This window comes from Ixodes scapularis, unplaced genomic scaffold, assembly GCF_016920785.2.
Source record: "Ixodes scapularis isolate PalLabHiFi unplaced genomic scaffold, ASM1692078v2 PGA_scaffold2__306_contigs__length_199485367, whole genome shotgun sequence".
Taxonomy (NCBI): Eukaryota; Metazoa; Arthropoda; class Arachnida; order Ixodida; family Ixodidae; genus Ixodes; species Ixodes scapularis.
The window spans coordinates 22903630-22917638 of NW_024609857.1; the positions used below are offsets into that span (position 1 = coordinate 22903630).

Here is a 14009-nt window from a genome sequence, read left to right on the forward strand (position 1 = left end):
CACGTTTCATCGAACGACACTTTAGCGAATAGTCGGACACCGCGAAGCGGAGTTTTCGGGTGGGCCAAGTGAGTTCATATTTTTGTAATGAGTTGCCGTAGAGCTGTCGCCGCGAAGCGGCGTAAAGCGCAGCGCGACGGATGGGTTAACGCGCGCCCCCGTTATTCGCTAAAACGACCATTCGCTCAAATGTCGCCGTTCGCTAAAATGTCATTCGCTCTTGTGATATGGACCCCAGGTGGCCCAATGGTGGCATCTAGCACAGACTACTGTAGGTAAGGCACTACTTGGTGATCAGACTGCATTCAAAGCTGAGCAATCTTTCTGGTAGCCGTCGTGAATTTTTTATGGATGTATACCATATACACGGACATTGCAAGTAAAACATGTCATTCAAAAGGAATTCTTGCAAGATCTCATGCGAATTACAAAGTGATCAGGTAAGGAGTTCCAAAGCACTTGATCTGACTTTTGAGCCTATGCCTCTTACCTCCATGTGATGGAATGATGCAAGCAGTGATGGAATTATTGCGCTGCCATGCTGGCCATGTCATCATCTGCAACCCACGTAGCATCCAATGTCGTGCGAACATTCCCTGAATGTTCTGAATGTTGCAGGAACGTTAAACACCATTCGGAACGTTCTAGGAACGTTCGTATGCGAACATTCCTTACAAGGTAAGCTGCTCAACATTCTAAAAACGTTTGTTGGCGAACATTCGTATGCACAATGTTCTCGGAACGTTCCCCTTTGAACATTCATATGTGCGACATTCTTAGAGCGTTCGCTTCCGAACATTCCTAGGATTTTCGCAGGTGAAGCCAACTTTACGGAGCTTTCAAGCAACCTGTGTTTCGAAACACCATCCACTGTATGCCACCTTGTGCCAAAAATATGCAAATTAAGTGGAGGTTTTGCAAACTTAGCATAAGGGATCAGTTTTATCTTGTACGAGTGTACCGAGGAATGTGAGATAAGGTGTAGGAGAAAAGCAATGGTCTTCAAAATTTGATAATGCGTTTTGCACTCACTGCGTATGTAGAGGAGCAGTTTTGAATAGACCCGATTTTTAGCATCTCGGATTCAATACTTTGAAGAAGGAATGTCCCGTTTGAGTGTGGGATGCCGTCTGTTCTTATGCTCCGAGTGAGTAATCGGTTATGTATGCCGCACGTTTTGATAAGTAGGAGTAAACTGCCGTTATAGTACAGGCTGTGGCTAATGCGCTGGTAAAGCGGCTAGGTTGTGCTAGGCCTAGAAAAAATATAGTTCGATTAAAAAATATCGTTCGCTTTTTGAGGTTATAGTACGGTTCAGTGGGGCTGTTACGTAAGCAAGCTATAATTGGGGAATCTTTGCAAAACGTTCCTCAGAGAATGTTGCAGACGTTTATGGATGTTTTGGGAACGTTCTTAAAACCTTGTTAGAATGGTGATTAAATGTTTTGTCGTGCTCATAATGTTCTGAAAATATCAACTAGAAAATATTCCCCGAATGTAGCGAAAAGTGCCTGCGCCACATTCCGACAACGTCGATAGAATGTTCTTACGCAAATTAGCAACATTCAGAGAATGTTGCAGAAGTTCTTTGGATGTACTGAGAACGTTAGAACCTTGTTAGGATGTTTCAATGTTGATTGAATGACCTGGTAATGTTCTATGTCGTTCTCAGAACGGTCCAAGAATATCCTTTTGAAGACATTCCCCGAATGTAGCGATAAGTGCCTGCGCCACATTCTGACAACGTTGATAGTATGTTCTTACGTAAATCTTCAACATTCCAAGAATGTTGTCTATGTTATTTTGAACATTCCCGGAATGTTCTCAGAACGTTTTCGTGCTACGTGGGAAGTTCAGACGATGACATGGCCATGCTGGCCATGTCATCGTCTGAACTTGCAGATGATGTCGATGATGTCAGAGCTCGAGAGGACGCTTAAGCTTCGATAGCTAAACATATAAACCCACTCGTTCTCAAGCCATGCAAGCCTGCCTGCATGGCCTAGTGGCTAGCATGTCTGGCTCGCACCCTAGATTGGAATCCTGCCGCCGCCTAAAATTCTTTTTGAATTTTTTCTTTAAGGCAAATGTATTGCTTTATAGCAGGGGTTCTCAAACTGGGTTCTGGGGAACACAGGGGTTCCACGAGCTGGTCTCATGGGTTCCATGAACACCCAAATTGCAACCCCCCCCCCCCCCCCCCATGCTGCAGGCTGCGTGGCAGGACCATGCAAAGCACCTTCATCTCATTTTGTACTGACATTGCAATTGATATGGTGGGGATATATGGGAAGCAACACAAGCAAAATTGCCTACAATTATGCATCTGTTGCTTCTCGGTGGGCAAATATGGAGGAAGTGGGGGGGGGTTCCGCGGCAGTTTTTGAGGCTTCCTGTGGTTCCGCGAAGCCAAAAAGTTTGAGAACCCCTGCTTTATAGAGTGAAATCATTTGAGACATGCAGTGACCTTGAATTTACATTACACGTCACGTTTTAATCACTTTCATTCCACGCGAGCATTTGAAATTCCCACGCAAGTTCGTGTGGCTGGGATGTTGACCCTATCGACCAATCAGGATTTTTCCAATCCACGCCAACAACACTTCTGCGACACAAGCTCCTTGAAGCTATCACTTTCAAATTAATAAAATGGTGGTATAGCGGTAGCTCTAAGACAGAACCAAGGTCTCGTACTCCCGATGAGATCTCTCAATCATCATCTCTGCCACATGCCTCTACACCTTGACACAATCGCTGCTACCATCAACCTTCACCACCTTGCACAGGCACGCATGCATCAAACTTCTCTGCATTGCATTGGTGCGCTGGGGGAAGAGACTTGTGCGGCCTAACACCTGTGGGTTAGCACGATGGGCTCAGAAATTATGCGCTGTAATATTACAAATCACTTTTTTTTCTTGATTGTAGGTTGACTTAATTTCAAAGAACAGTGCCAACAAAAAAAAGGAAACAAGAATTGCACTTATATTTGAACAAGTGAACAAGGTAGTTTCCACTGAGCAGTTGACTCTAGCCTGGGGTCAGCCAGTACGATGATCATCCAGATGGAAATGGGCGGGGTGGGGATGGAACCGAAGTTCCCTGGATTCTGCAGTATGAGGTTTTTCTCCAGGTGCTCCAAGCTGGTGTGCACTAGCCCACTCTGCCACCGATCCCTTCCACATATGTTTATTGATTTTACATATATGATATTGATAGGCAACATTAACTATGCACATAAAAGAGGGAGTGGGAGAAGCGTGAAGTATTTTGCTATAATTTATTTACATAAATGACGAACACTAAGACTTTTCATTTAAAAAAATACAAAGCAAAAAAAAAAAGGGTGCGGACACGGTTGTTACAGATTAGATGCACCCTCCGCATCTTTGGAGGGTTCTTAGTCCTCAGGAAAGAACACCTTCTCGGCCATTTTGAGCATGGCCTTGTGTCTCGCAAAGACTCGCTGGGAGTTCAGTCTTGTCTCGGCCACTTTGTCCGCCAAGGACTGCCGAACCTTTTTCGCTTCGTCCTGGACTTGACGGATTTCAGCATCCAAGCCTGCCACCTGAGCAGAGGTCGGACAGTGTAAAACACAGCGTGCAAGGAGACAAACACAGCATGTCCCCCCAAACAATTTACAGTTTTTTTTTTTTTTCACCCGGAAAATAAACTATGCAACGCCGAACACTCAGACTTCGCCCAAATCTAGCGCTGGTGGCCCGAACCAGATGCCAGCTTCAGAACTAACAGTTACCTTAATAAAAAAGTGAACAGATTTCCTGAAAAGAAGGGCCCCTGAAAAGAAAACAAAATCTTTTTTTTAACAGTCTGGGTGGGACGCGAGACTCAAAAAAATAATTTTCCGTGAATTTTTTAAATTTTTTTTAGAGCAATATTGATGGTGCGAGACACAATTTAGTTGGCAGTCACCTCCTTTCCACTTGTTTTCTCTCTCTGTTACTGCTTCACAGCGCACAAGATCAGCAGCGGGAGTGTTCTTCCTGTGTATGCGTGAAATTACCTTTAATTTTAAGTGTGTCTGATCTTGTGCGCTGTGAAGCAGTATCATGAATCACCAACTCGCCCAAGCTGAAGTTCTGTCCAATTCTCTCTCTGTGTTTCGGGTGCGCGGAGGAGATGTGGATTGGCTTCGCGACCGAAATAGTCATTCCGGAATGACCTGCGACATCATGAACTTCACGTGCAGAATTTCAAGTAAACTCTCGTCGTCAATATTGCTCTAAAAATTATTTTTTTTTGCTCAAAATTTATTTTTTTACACGCAAGTCTCAACCAGATAGTTAAAAAAAAAAAAATTTCTTTTCAGGGGTCTTTTAAGTGGAAAAAAAGGGCCCTTTCTTGGGAAATGACGGCGTTCATCCCCACATAGCTGCCATTTACCTACTGCCAATTTCATAAAATTGCTTACAACCATTAAAAAAGATAGTTCTGGAGCTCTGGCGCATGGACCGGACTGCTAGTGCCATATTTGGGCAAAGGCCGAACGTCCGGCAATATGTTTGTTTTTGTGGCGAAAAATATTCCGTAAATTATTTTTGAGGCGTCCCATGCACAAGCAGAGGGACACCGTGCAACGGAAACCTTTATGCTGTCCGATCACAGTCGTACCAAGGCAGCAAACGGTAGGATGAGCACAAAACGAGACTGATTTCTCCGGTGCAAACCGACACGAAGGGAGATTGGGTTCATCTGATTTCGCCTAAAATTAGTAATATAGGATTTGGGGGCCCGCAGAAGAAGATGCCCAAATATGGTAAAGCAACCTGCACACTCGTGCGAATTTCGTAGGAAGAGTGAAAAATGCACCCTTTGCAGTTCACAACCAGAATGGAACATCCAAGAGCAAACTGTCGTATGTTGCATGGTGCCGAGTGCAAGCAGCCTTTGTTGCGCAGGATACAGCAGAGGTTTTCTCTTTGGCTCTCAACTCGACAAAGAGGAAACGTGTCACGTATTGAGGAGGGAGGGGAGGCATGAGCGTTGCCTATTTTGGCACAAAAAGCAGAGCACACGGAACTATTTTCCTGTTGGCCGAAAGACTGTGGGGACACTTTTTGTCCACGCCCACTTCCGTGACGTTACGCCACCTCCTGCCCATTATAACCTCCTTGCCTACTATAGAATGGCGGCCAGCTGGCAGTGCCAGACCTCGGAATCCTTGGAGCAGACCAGCTCTTGGCGCTCGAGATGGAGCTCCTCGAGGCGCTGCTTCGCTTGGGCCAACTGCTCCTTCTTGAAACTGAGCTGGGACTGCATGGCCTGGTGCTTTAACGCTGTCTGGCCGTTCAGCTGGCTTTTCTTTTCGGCCACTGCCTCCCTCTCCTTCAGCAGGCGGTGGTATTTGTCCTCCGCACTCTTCCTGCGTTCAAAAGCACGGGCAAATCGGGGCAAGAACAGCTCCTTCCCGCCGCTGTCACTTTGTCAATAATTACAGTTACGGGCAGTGTTACCAAAGGTACGAGGACGAGATCACAACTCAAGCAGTTGGAGAGGGGACAACTTTCTCGGATTCTGCTATAATCGGGGACGACATTCTGTGGCAATGCAGTCAAAGGTGTGGGAACACGTGTGCTCACGCGCCTCCAGCTGCACCCAAGGCTGCGCATGCGCACTCTTCCTCTTTTCGGAAAGGCCGTGGAACCTTCCCCCCGATAAAACAAAGCAGAGAACAGTTATTACTGATATAGAATTATGCTTAAAGGCTTATTTACACATGTGTTTAGCGTGTTGCGCGATCTCTCGCAACTGCTTACGACGAGGGCACACGAACACCATCTGTCAGGCAGCCCCGGAGCACGTCTAAAAAAGTCAAATTTGGGGGTTTTACGTGCCAAACCTACGACGGGCATCTGGCACGCCCCAGCGAAGGACTGACGATTAATTTTGATCACCTGGGGATCTTTTGACGTGCAACCGAAAGCTCGGTTACACGGTGCCTTCTCCGCAATAAGCCTCTGTCAGATTGCGGGCACCTCGGTCGGGATTCGAACCCGCCACCTGGGGATCCATAGGCCGGCGCTCTCGCCTCGGAGCCGCCGAGGCGGCTCCGGAGCATGTCTAGTCCACAGACAAGGTTTCGCAGTTTTTGCGAGATCAAATCTATGCATTACATACGAGCAATGGTTGCCTATAACATCGTCAGAATTATTTTGAGACCACGGTAAGTGAATGATGCATAAAAAAAATTAGATTGTACGAGCATGAGAGGAAACATTTATTTAGCCACGAGATTACGGGGGGCAGTTGCGCTGCGGCAGGGCAGAAAATATATACTAGGCAAAATGGAAGCGCCAGTGCGTCCTCTGGTCGCAGCTGGCTGGAAGGGAGTGCAGCACGATCAATATGTGAACCAACCTCAAAACAACACGGATAGAGAAGAGCACTTTTTAAGCAAGCTCCGGATTTTCCCAAGGACGTTACGAGTGGCACCGAACTCCGACCTTACAAGTCGCAGCAAACTCGTCGCAAGACAACTGCCCAGGCCGCCACGGCGGTTTTAGGACACCAAGTGCGGTGCAATGAAGGGCTATAAAAAAAGACGGGGTACGGGACGGACCTGCGCGCAGACGCTTTGTCCTTGTCCTGCACCAACGACTCCAGACGCTGCGCAACGGCCAGGCTGGAGTGCAGCTGGGTCTTGCGTTTGGTCAAGGCCTCTCGCTCTCTCGGAGCCTTCTGCATCTTGCGGCGCAACTCCTCTACCCTGGTTTGCAGATGACGACGCTCCTCCTGCAGCTGAGACGCTGTCTCCGCTTCCTCAGCCAAGCACCGTCGCTGCCGCTCCGGCGAATGGCAGATTCTGGCTCGGACGTCGTGTACTGCAGACCTCAGGTCGAGGACCTCCACCTCACTGCAGAGAATGCACAGGGTGTGGCAGACCGCGAGATCACAGACCCTTTTCGAAGTTCACTATGGCAACTTTGATCCCAATCGTCACCGCGGGTAGGTGGCGCAAGCAACAGCCCGTTATAAAGGGTACAGTCGTTAGCATCCATCCATCCATCTATGTATGACATCTGTGCCAAACTAATGGCAGCCTTCTTGAGCCTGGTGAAGGAAGAAAGAAGATACTACCACAAGCCGAGGACATACGAGGCCTGAATGTTCAATATGTCATTGTGCTACACCACTCTCTTACCACAAAAAACTTGGCTTTAAAGGCTTTTGTTGGCAGATATTTAACCGAGGGACTTATGGGTCGCCGCTTTGTACTGGTCAATTCTTATGTTCACACCATTGAAACTGAAAAAATCAAAACAGGATTTAAAAGGAGCAATTCTCATCTGCCACGATTTAAAACTTGACTAAAACGGAAGAGCAACTGAACGGCTGCTATTTAGGTTGGTCACTTGCCTGCTTGCATGAATTTGTACAAAAGGTGCAATCAAAGCGACATTCTCATGCAGTATTGGCACGGAAAGCCGCAAACATTTGAGAAAAATTGCCTCATTACGCGTCGCTGCAGGCCTCAGACATGGCCTCAGACATGGGTGTTGTCACAACCCCTCAGCATTGAATTAAGATTATTATTATGTTCGTGCCGTGTTTACCCAACAGTTCATTTTTTGAAAAATGCTTAAAAAAAGGCACTGTGAAGGTCCCTTAGGCACTGTATGCTGGTGGAAAATACAAAATGGGACAATACACCGAATAACTGAGGTAGCCAGAGCTCCGGCTGGAAGGACTGGGGGACCTCAGGCAGCTCCACTGCACTCATTAAACGCTTTAGAACGCGGAACGCCGGCGTCCGCCATTTGCCTTTCGCATTCGGACGCGTTCGACGAGTGTAGTGGAAACAAAGGCAGGCAGCTTTTGGGTCTAGCGGCTTACCCACTAATCATGCGAACCAGAACTCGGCATTCTCGTGTCAGTACTCGTCAACTGAATAGATAGGAGCGACGAAAACAAACCTTTTCTTCAGCTGCTCGGTCACCTGGCATTTGGCACTTTTTAAGTTCTTGTAGTCGTTCATCACAACCGCCTGCTTTGGCTCCTTGGTCGCCAGCGCCTTGTTTTCGGCCGCGAGCTCCCCTTGCGCTGCCGCCAGCCTCTCCGGGTTCATGCCGGGATGCTGGGACAGCTGGTTGACCTTGGCCTTGACCGCGTCCAGCTGGGCTCTTTTGGCTTCGCGGTCAGTTTTCGCGGCGGCGAGGCCCACCTCGATGTCTGACCACATGTTCCACTGCCGACCCAGTCGCACCCAGAAGTTGCAGAGTATCGAGAGCAGCTTACGACTGCGCTTCGGCTCCGGGTCGCTGATGTCGGATAGGCCGAAGTCGGGGACGCCCAGCTTCGTAAAGACCACCTGCATCAGTTTGTTGAGGTGTAATGTTGGCACGAAGCTGCTCACGTGTGCCGGCACGAGGAATTGGGACATCTCGAAGGCGGTCTCGTTTAGGCCCGCCTCCTTGAAAACGCCGTAGAAGACTTTCGTCATAAATTCGCTCGTCGGGGCTTCGACTTCTCGTCGGGTCACCTTGTCGTTGAGCATTTCACTTAGCAAAGCTGCAAGGCGTTCGTGGCTATCCGCAGCTCGTTCCATTTTCGCGGTCATGACGTTTCCGACGACGACACGACGATGACTGCCCTGACAGTGGCCCTGACTAGAGCACTATATAGCTCCTTCGGAGCAGAGTAGCGCAATCTAGAACGCCGCCTCTCGGCGACTAGCGGCGAACGCCCGGAGGTTCCAACTGCGGTCAGAAATGCATGGAGAACGTGAGAAAATCGTTGTTTCTTCAGTATTGTGGGAATATACGGAATGGCAATCATTTTTGACATAATAATGGAACATTTTAGAATAATTTGCGCTAAGTTTTGTGACCCGCAAGAACCTGACTTTTTTTTAAAAATTGCTTGAGCGGCATCATGCAGCAGACGACACGGCGACGTCATACCATTCACGTGACCCGCTCCGGCCAACCCGAAAAGCCCATCTCCGCTGCGAGCAAAAATCGTCTGGTTCAAACGCCATTGCCTTGGAAATTGCCTTCTCAAAATTTGCACACGCATCCGATATTATTAAAACTTTGACAAAGTGTTTAGTGCTTTACTAACTTCATGACAGACTAGTTTTGAAAAGTGTGAACTCGCCGTTCATTTTTGGATCAGCCGTGTTGTATCGATCTCCATGTATTCTCCCATAGGGCGGGCCGCCTCTTGGAACCCTGAGTACCACGTGACTCGCGCCGAGCCGCTCTGTCGGCCATCTTGTCGGCAAAACACAAGGTTCAAAGGATTGCGCTACTCTGCTCCGTAGGAGCTATATAGTGCTCTAGCCCTGACTGCCCGATTGTCTTCGCGCGCGTAGCAAGATATCTTGGCTTGGATTGGATTGCACGTTGAGTTTGTCTGCATGTAAAACTGCTGCTTGTAAAGCTTGTGAGCTACATCTCTATAATGGCTACACCTTTCAGTATTTGGAACGAATATTTCTGCCAAAATTGAAGGGTAAGCGCCTTGATGTTGGAAAAATATTATGACCTCCGTAAGTCATGACGTCACAGCATGGCGATTTAACAGAGGGCGTGGCCACTGACGTCACGGACGTCAGAATAAGTTATTTTGACAACCGTGACGTCACAGTGGTTTATATTTGTTCTGTTCTTTTTTTGAGCAAAAAAAAAAAAAATGGCGTGCAGCGTCGGTCAGGCGCTCGGCGACTCGCCATATCTGCAGCAACGTGGGGTCTGCAAGAGCCGACGTCGCGCGACAACAGTGACTAAAAGGCAGGGACTAAATACAGGGGTGAGACAGGTGACACCGGTTTTGGAGCAATTTTTGGAGCAGAAAAATCTGGTACGACGTGCAGCCTGTGCTCGTCGCGTTCTCCGGAACGGCTGTCCCTATTCGCACCCCGAGTGCGGATAGTGGTGGATTCGCACTCCGAATTATTCGCACTCCGAGTGCGAATAATTTTGGATTCTTATCCGCACTCCGAGTGCGGATTATGTTGGCTTCTTATCCGCACTCCGAGCCTCCGAGTGCGTGAGTGACCAAGGAGGTTAGAAGTACTAGGAGGGGCAAGGAGGATAGAAGGGTAGGAGAGGGCATGACGTCGGCCGCGTAGCCTCAAAGCCACCTTAGCCTCCACAAGCCATGCTCCCTTGACGCCTCGCCTCTTTCTCATTTTCCTCCTTACTCTCCTCACTTACCATGCCAACGTGACCACATCACGTGACCGTAGCTAGCCTTCGTCTTGCCATGGGGTACTAGAATACACCACAGTCTAGCCTTCGATCTGATAAAACCTACCGGACGGAGCGCGCGCAAGCCTGCAAGAGTCCTGCTACCATCAACCATCCATCTCACACGTGATATGTCACACGCACCAATCGGCAGACAGATCTGCGGTCACGCTGGTCACAAAATCGTTTAAACTTTTTATGACTAGGCTTCACCAATATTGCAACGTGCCCCCTCCTAGTACTTCTAAGTTCTAAGGCTTCTAACCTCCTTGAGGAGGGGGCACGTTGCAATATTGGTGAAGCCTAGTCATAAAAAGTTTAAACGATTTTGTGCCCAGCGTGACCGCAGATCTCTCTGGCGATTGGTGCGCGTGACATGTCACGTGTGAGATGGATGGTTGATTGTAGAAGGACTCCTTGCAGGCTTGCGCGCGCTCTGTCCGGTAGGTTTTATCAGGTCGAAGTCTAGAGTGTGGTGTATTCTACTAGAGCACTATATAGCTCCTACGGAGCAGAGTAGCGCAATCCTTTGAACCCCGTGTTTTGCCGACAACATGGCCGACAGAGCGGCTCGGCGCGAGTCACGTGGTACTCAGGGTTCCAGGAGGCGGCCCGCCCTATGGGAGAATACATGGAGATCGACATAACACGGCTGATTAAAAAACTAACGGCGAGTTCACATTTTTCAAAACTAGCCTGTCGTGAAGTTAGTAGAGCGCTAAACACTTTATCAAAGTTTTAATAATATCGGATGCGTGTGCAAATTTTGAGAAGGCAATTTCCAAGGCAATGGCGTTTGAAGCAGACGATTTTTGCTCGCAGCGGAGATGGGCTTTTCGGGTTGGCCGGAGCGGGTCACGTGAATGGTGTGACGTCGCCGTGTCGTCTGCTGCATGATGCCGCTCAGGCAATTTTTAAAAAAAAGTTACGTCCTTGTATGGCACAAAACTTATCGCATATTATTCTAAAATGTTTCATTATTATGTCAAAAATGATTTACATTCCGCACATCCCCACAACACCGAAGAAACAACGATTTTCTCACGTTCTCCATGCATTTCTGACCGCAGTTGGAACCTCCGGGCGTTCGCCGCTAGTCGCCGAGAGACGGCGTTCTAGATTGCGCTACTCTGCTCCGAAGGAGCTATATAGTGCTCTATATTCTACTACCCCGCAGCAAGACGAAGTCTAGCTACGGTCACGTGATGTGGTCACGTTGGCATGGTAAGTGAGGAGAGTAAGGAGGAAAATGAGAAAGAGGCGAGGCGTCAAGGGAGCATGGCTTGTGAGGCTACGCGGCCGACGTCATGCCCTCTCCTACCCTTCTATTCTCCATGTGAGTGACCGGCGACTAGAGAAAACTTCGGCGCGCACTTTATTGGATGAAATTTGGTGACGTCACGACCAATAGGAGCACGGAAACAGACGCGGTCTCCTCAACGCCCGGAGAAACATCGGAAACACGAGCCGTCGTCGAACGAAAGGTGAGTGGTTTGAGTTTTCCTGTGATGTGATCTCTATGTGTGTTCGTTCAATGTTCGTTCCACGCGTCCGAGCTGTTTCTTCGTTTCAGATCTATTTGGCGCCGCTGCACCGACCTTCGCACATCGTACCTTCGCCGAGAAATGTTCGCGCGTCGCAAGGATTAAGTTGCCGGTGTTCGCTGCCAAACCGAGAACAATGTCGTCCTGTATTGAAAATCTCAGCCGCGAGGATGCCGCCGACGTCGCACTCACGACGCCGCCAAAGCAGCCGCCGACGTGATCCTGGAAGCCGCCTTTTTTTTTTTTTTTTAACTCTGCTCGTCTTGGCTTTAGCCAACTTCTCATCACGAATCCTCCTTGGTGAAGCGCAAAGACTCTGCGTACGCACGCTATTTCCGAGAAATAGCGCTCGCTAAAATTGTGCACGCAAAGCGCAAAACATAGAGATCATACATATTAGTTCATGACGCGTGTCGGCGCAACAGCTGAACCAGGGTTGCCATTTTTGTGTGCTTTCAGCTGTTTCAGCCATAGAGATCATACATACTAACCCTAGAGGAAAAGGTCCGCCATTTTCCCATACATTCTGGCTGCCGCAAGCGGCGGATCATGCAGGCAGACCCTCGGGGTCCCAAACACGGTTACATCATCAGAGCAGTTTCGTGAACTTCAACAATCCACGAACTTACCGGTGGAAAGATATTCGCGTTCCTTTCGAAGCTTTCTTTTTGCATAGCGCGCAGATGTACGGCCTCGCGTTAACGCTAAACTAAACCATATACCCGGCTTCGCCGGTGGGGCAGGTGGGGCGCGGGTGGGCGCGGTTGAGGAATACGAAACTGCGCAACCAACAGATTTCCGAGATTTCGACAGAAGGGAAGTTAATGCAGCGTAATGACTTTATTGCTTTTTATAAGCGTTAGAATAGCTCAGATTTTAGTTTACAACGTTAAATTATCACTGTTTATATTGCTGAGAGTTTTCACTCTTCGCGTTTACCATGGCAACGTTGCTTTCTTTCTCTCGTGTTCTGTCGCTCTCTTTTGCGATCGTTCACTCGGGACCCCGGGTGTCGGCGCACGGGATTTGCCACTCCTCCTCACCCACCTTTACTTGCCTTTACCAATTGCCTTTACCCCCTGGCGCAAAACCTGGTTTGCGTTCGGAGCGTGCGCAGTGGCGACGACGCTATTTTTTGCGCACGCAAAGCTTTAGCGTGCGCTATTCTAAAACTCCCTAGTGGCGACCATTGAATCTAGCCTTCTGCACGAATCATGCCCGGGATATTTTCATTTTCCTTCCACGCGCTTAAAAGGCAATACGTTGGGGGAATTTATGTGCACTAACATGCTGCTTCTAAAAGAAAGTACCAGATTTCTAGTGCATGTCAATCTGGTCAATCTACATGTAAATAGTTTAATCAGTGTGCACAAACATGCGCGGCCTGGAGGATGACATGCTTGATGGCTGGAAATAGAAGTCTCTATTGGATTGCACTGGTGTGAAAAATTATTACGTGTTTTTGTTTTTCTTCTGTGCGAAAATAAAAACAGCGTTTAGAAACCGAACACTGTGCGTTTTGAGGAGCGCCGGAAGGACATAGAAAAACCGGGACAACCTGAACAATACGAGGCGCCTTGCGTCACTCAGTTTTTCCTGGTTTCTTGTTTTTCCGGAGCCTTTCAAAAGGGGATGAAAAATTATGAACCGATTGGCCCGATTTGCCACATTAGAGCGGTTGTTTTTCATTACGACAGGCTCTCTTACCGCTCATTCACTCTGGAAGCGGATCCGCGTTCGCAAAGCGGTTGCGAACGCGGTTGTATAAAGACCCAGTACAATTGCACGCGCACTTGATGTCATCGAGTGCGCGTGGAATTGCACTAGATCTTCATACAACCGCGTTCGCAACCGCTTTGCGAACGCGGATCCGCTTCCAGTGTGAATGAGCGGTTAGAGCGTTTTGCATAGTTCAGCTTGTAGTGGTCCGTTTTTATTTTCGGTTCCTTTCAACCTACAACATCCAAAATTTACGGAAGTGGAGAAGTGGTTGGGAGGGCCAAGCGGGCAAGGGTTGCATGCCTCTCGAACCACCGTCCGTTACCTTTGTTTAGTGCATGGCTGGGCTTTGCGAGCAGAATGCGAGCTTGCTCGAGTAACTTGGATCCGTTCAGAAGATAAACCCCTCTAAACGACAATCTCCGCCGCCCGGGAAGAACGTAAGCGGGCAAACGAGACGCCTCTGGGTTTTGCGTCACGCCTGTATTTAAGGGGTTACTGGTTACTGTTACTGTTACTGGTTACTGTACAGAGT

General features: G+C 48.5%; 1 protein-coding gene across 1 annotated transcript; it reads right to left on the bottom strand.

Annotated features, from left to right (window-relative positions):
- Positions 1-3287: 3287 nt before the first annotated feature.
- LOC120850833 (kinetochore protein Nuf2-like) lies at positions 3288-9321 on the bottom strand. The gene is made up of 5 exons (XM_040223502.2): positions 9305-9321; positions 7935-8623; positions 6581-6874; positions 5173-5383; positions 3288-3568 (listed from the first exon to the last, which is right to left on the bottom strand). The coding sequence occupies exons 2-5, from the start codon at positions 8576-8578 to the stop codon at positions 3401-3403; spliced, it is 1317 nt and encodes a 438-aa protein (XP_040079436.1). The 5' UTR covers positions 8579-8623; positions 9305-9321; the 3' UTR covers positions 3288-3400.
- Positions 9322-14009: the final 4688 nt, after the last annotated feature.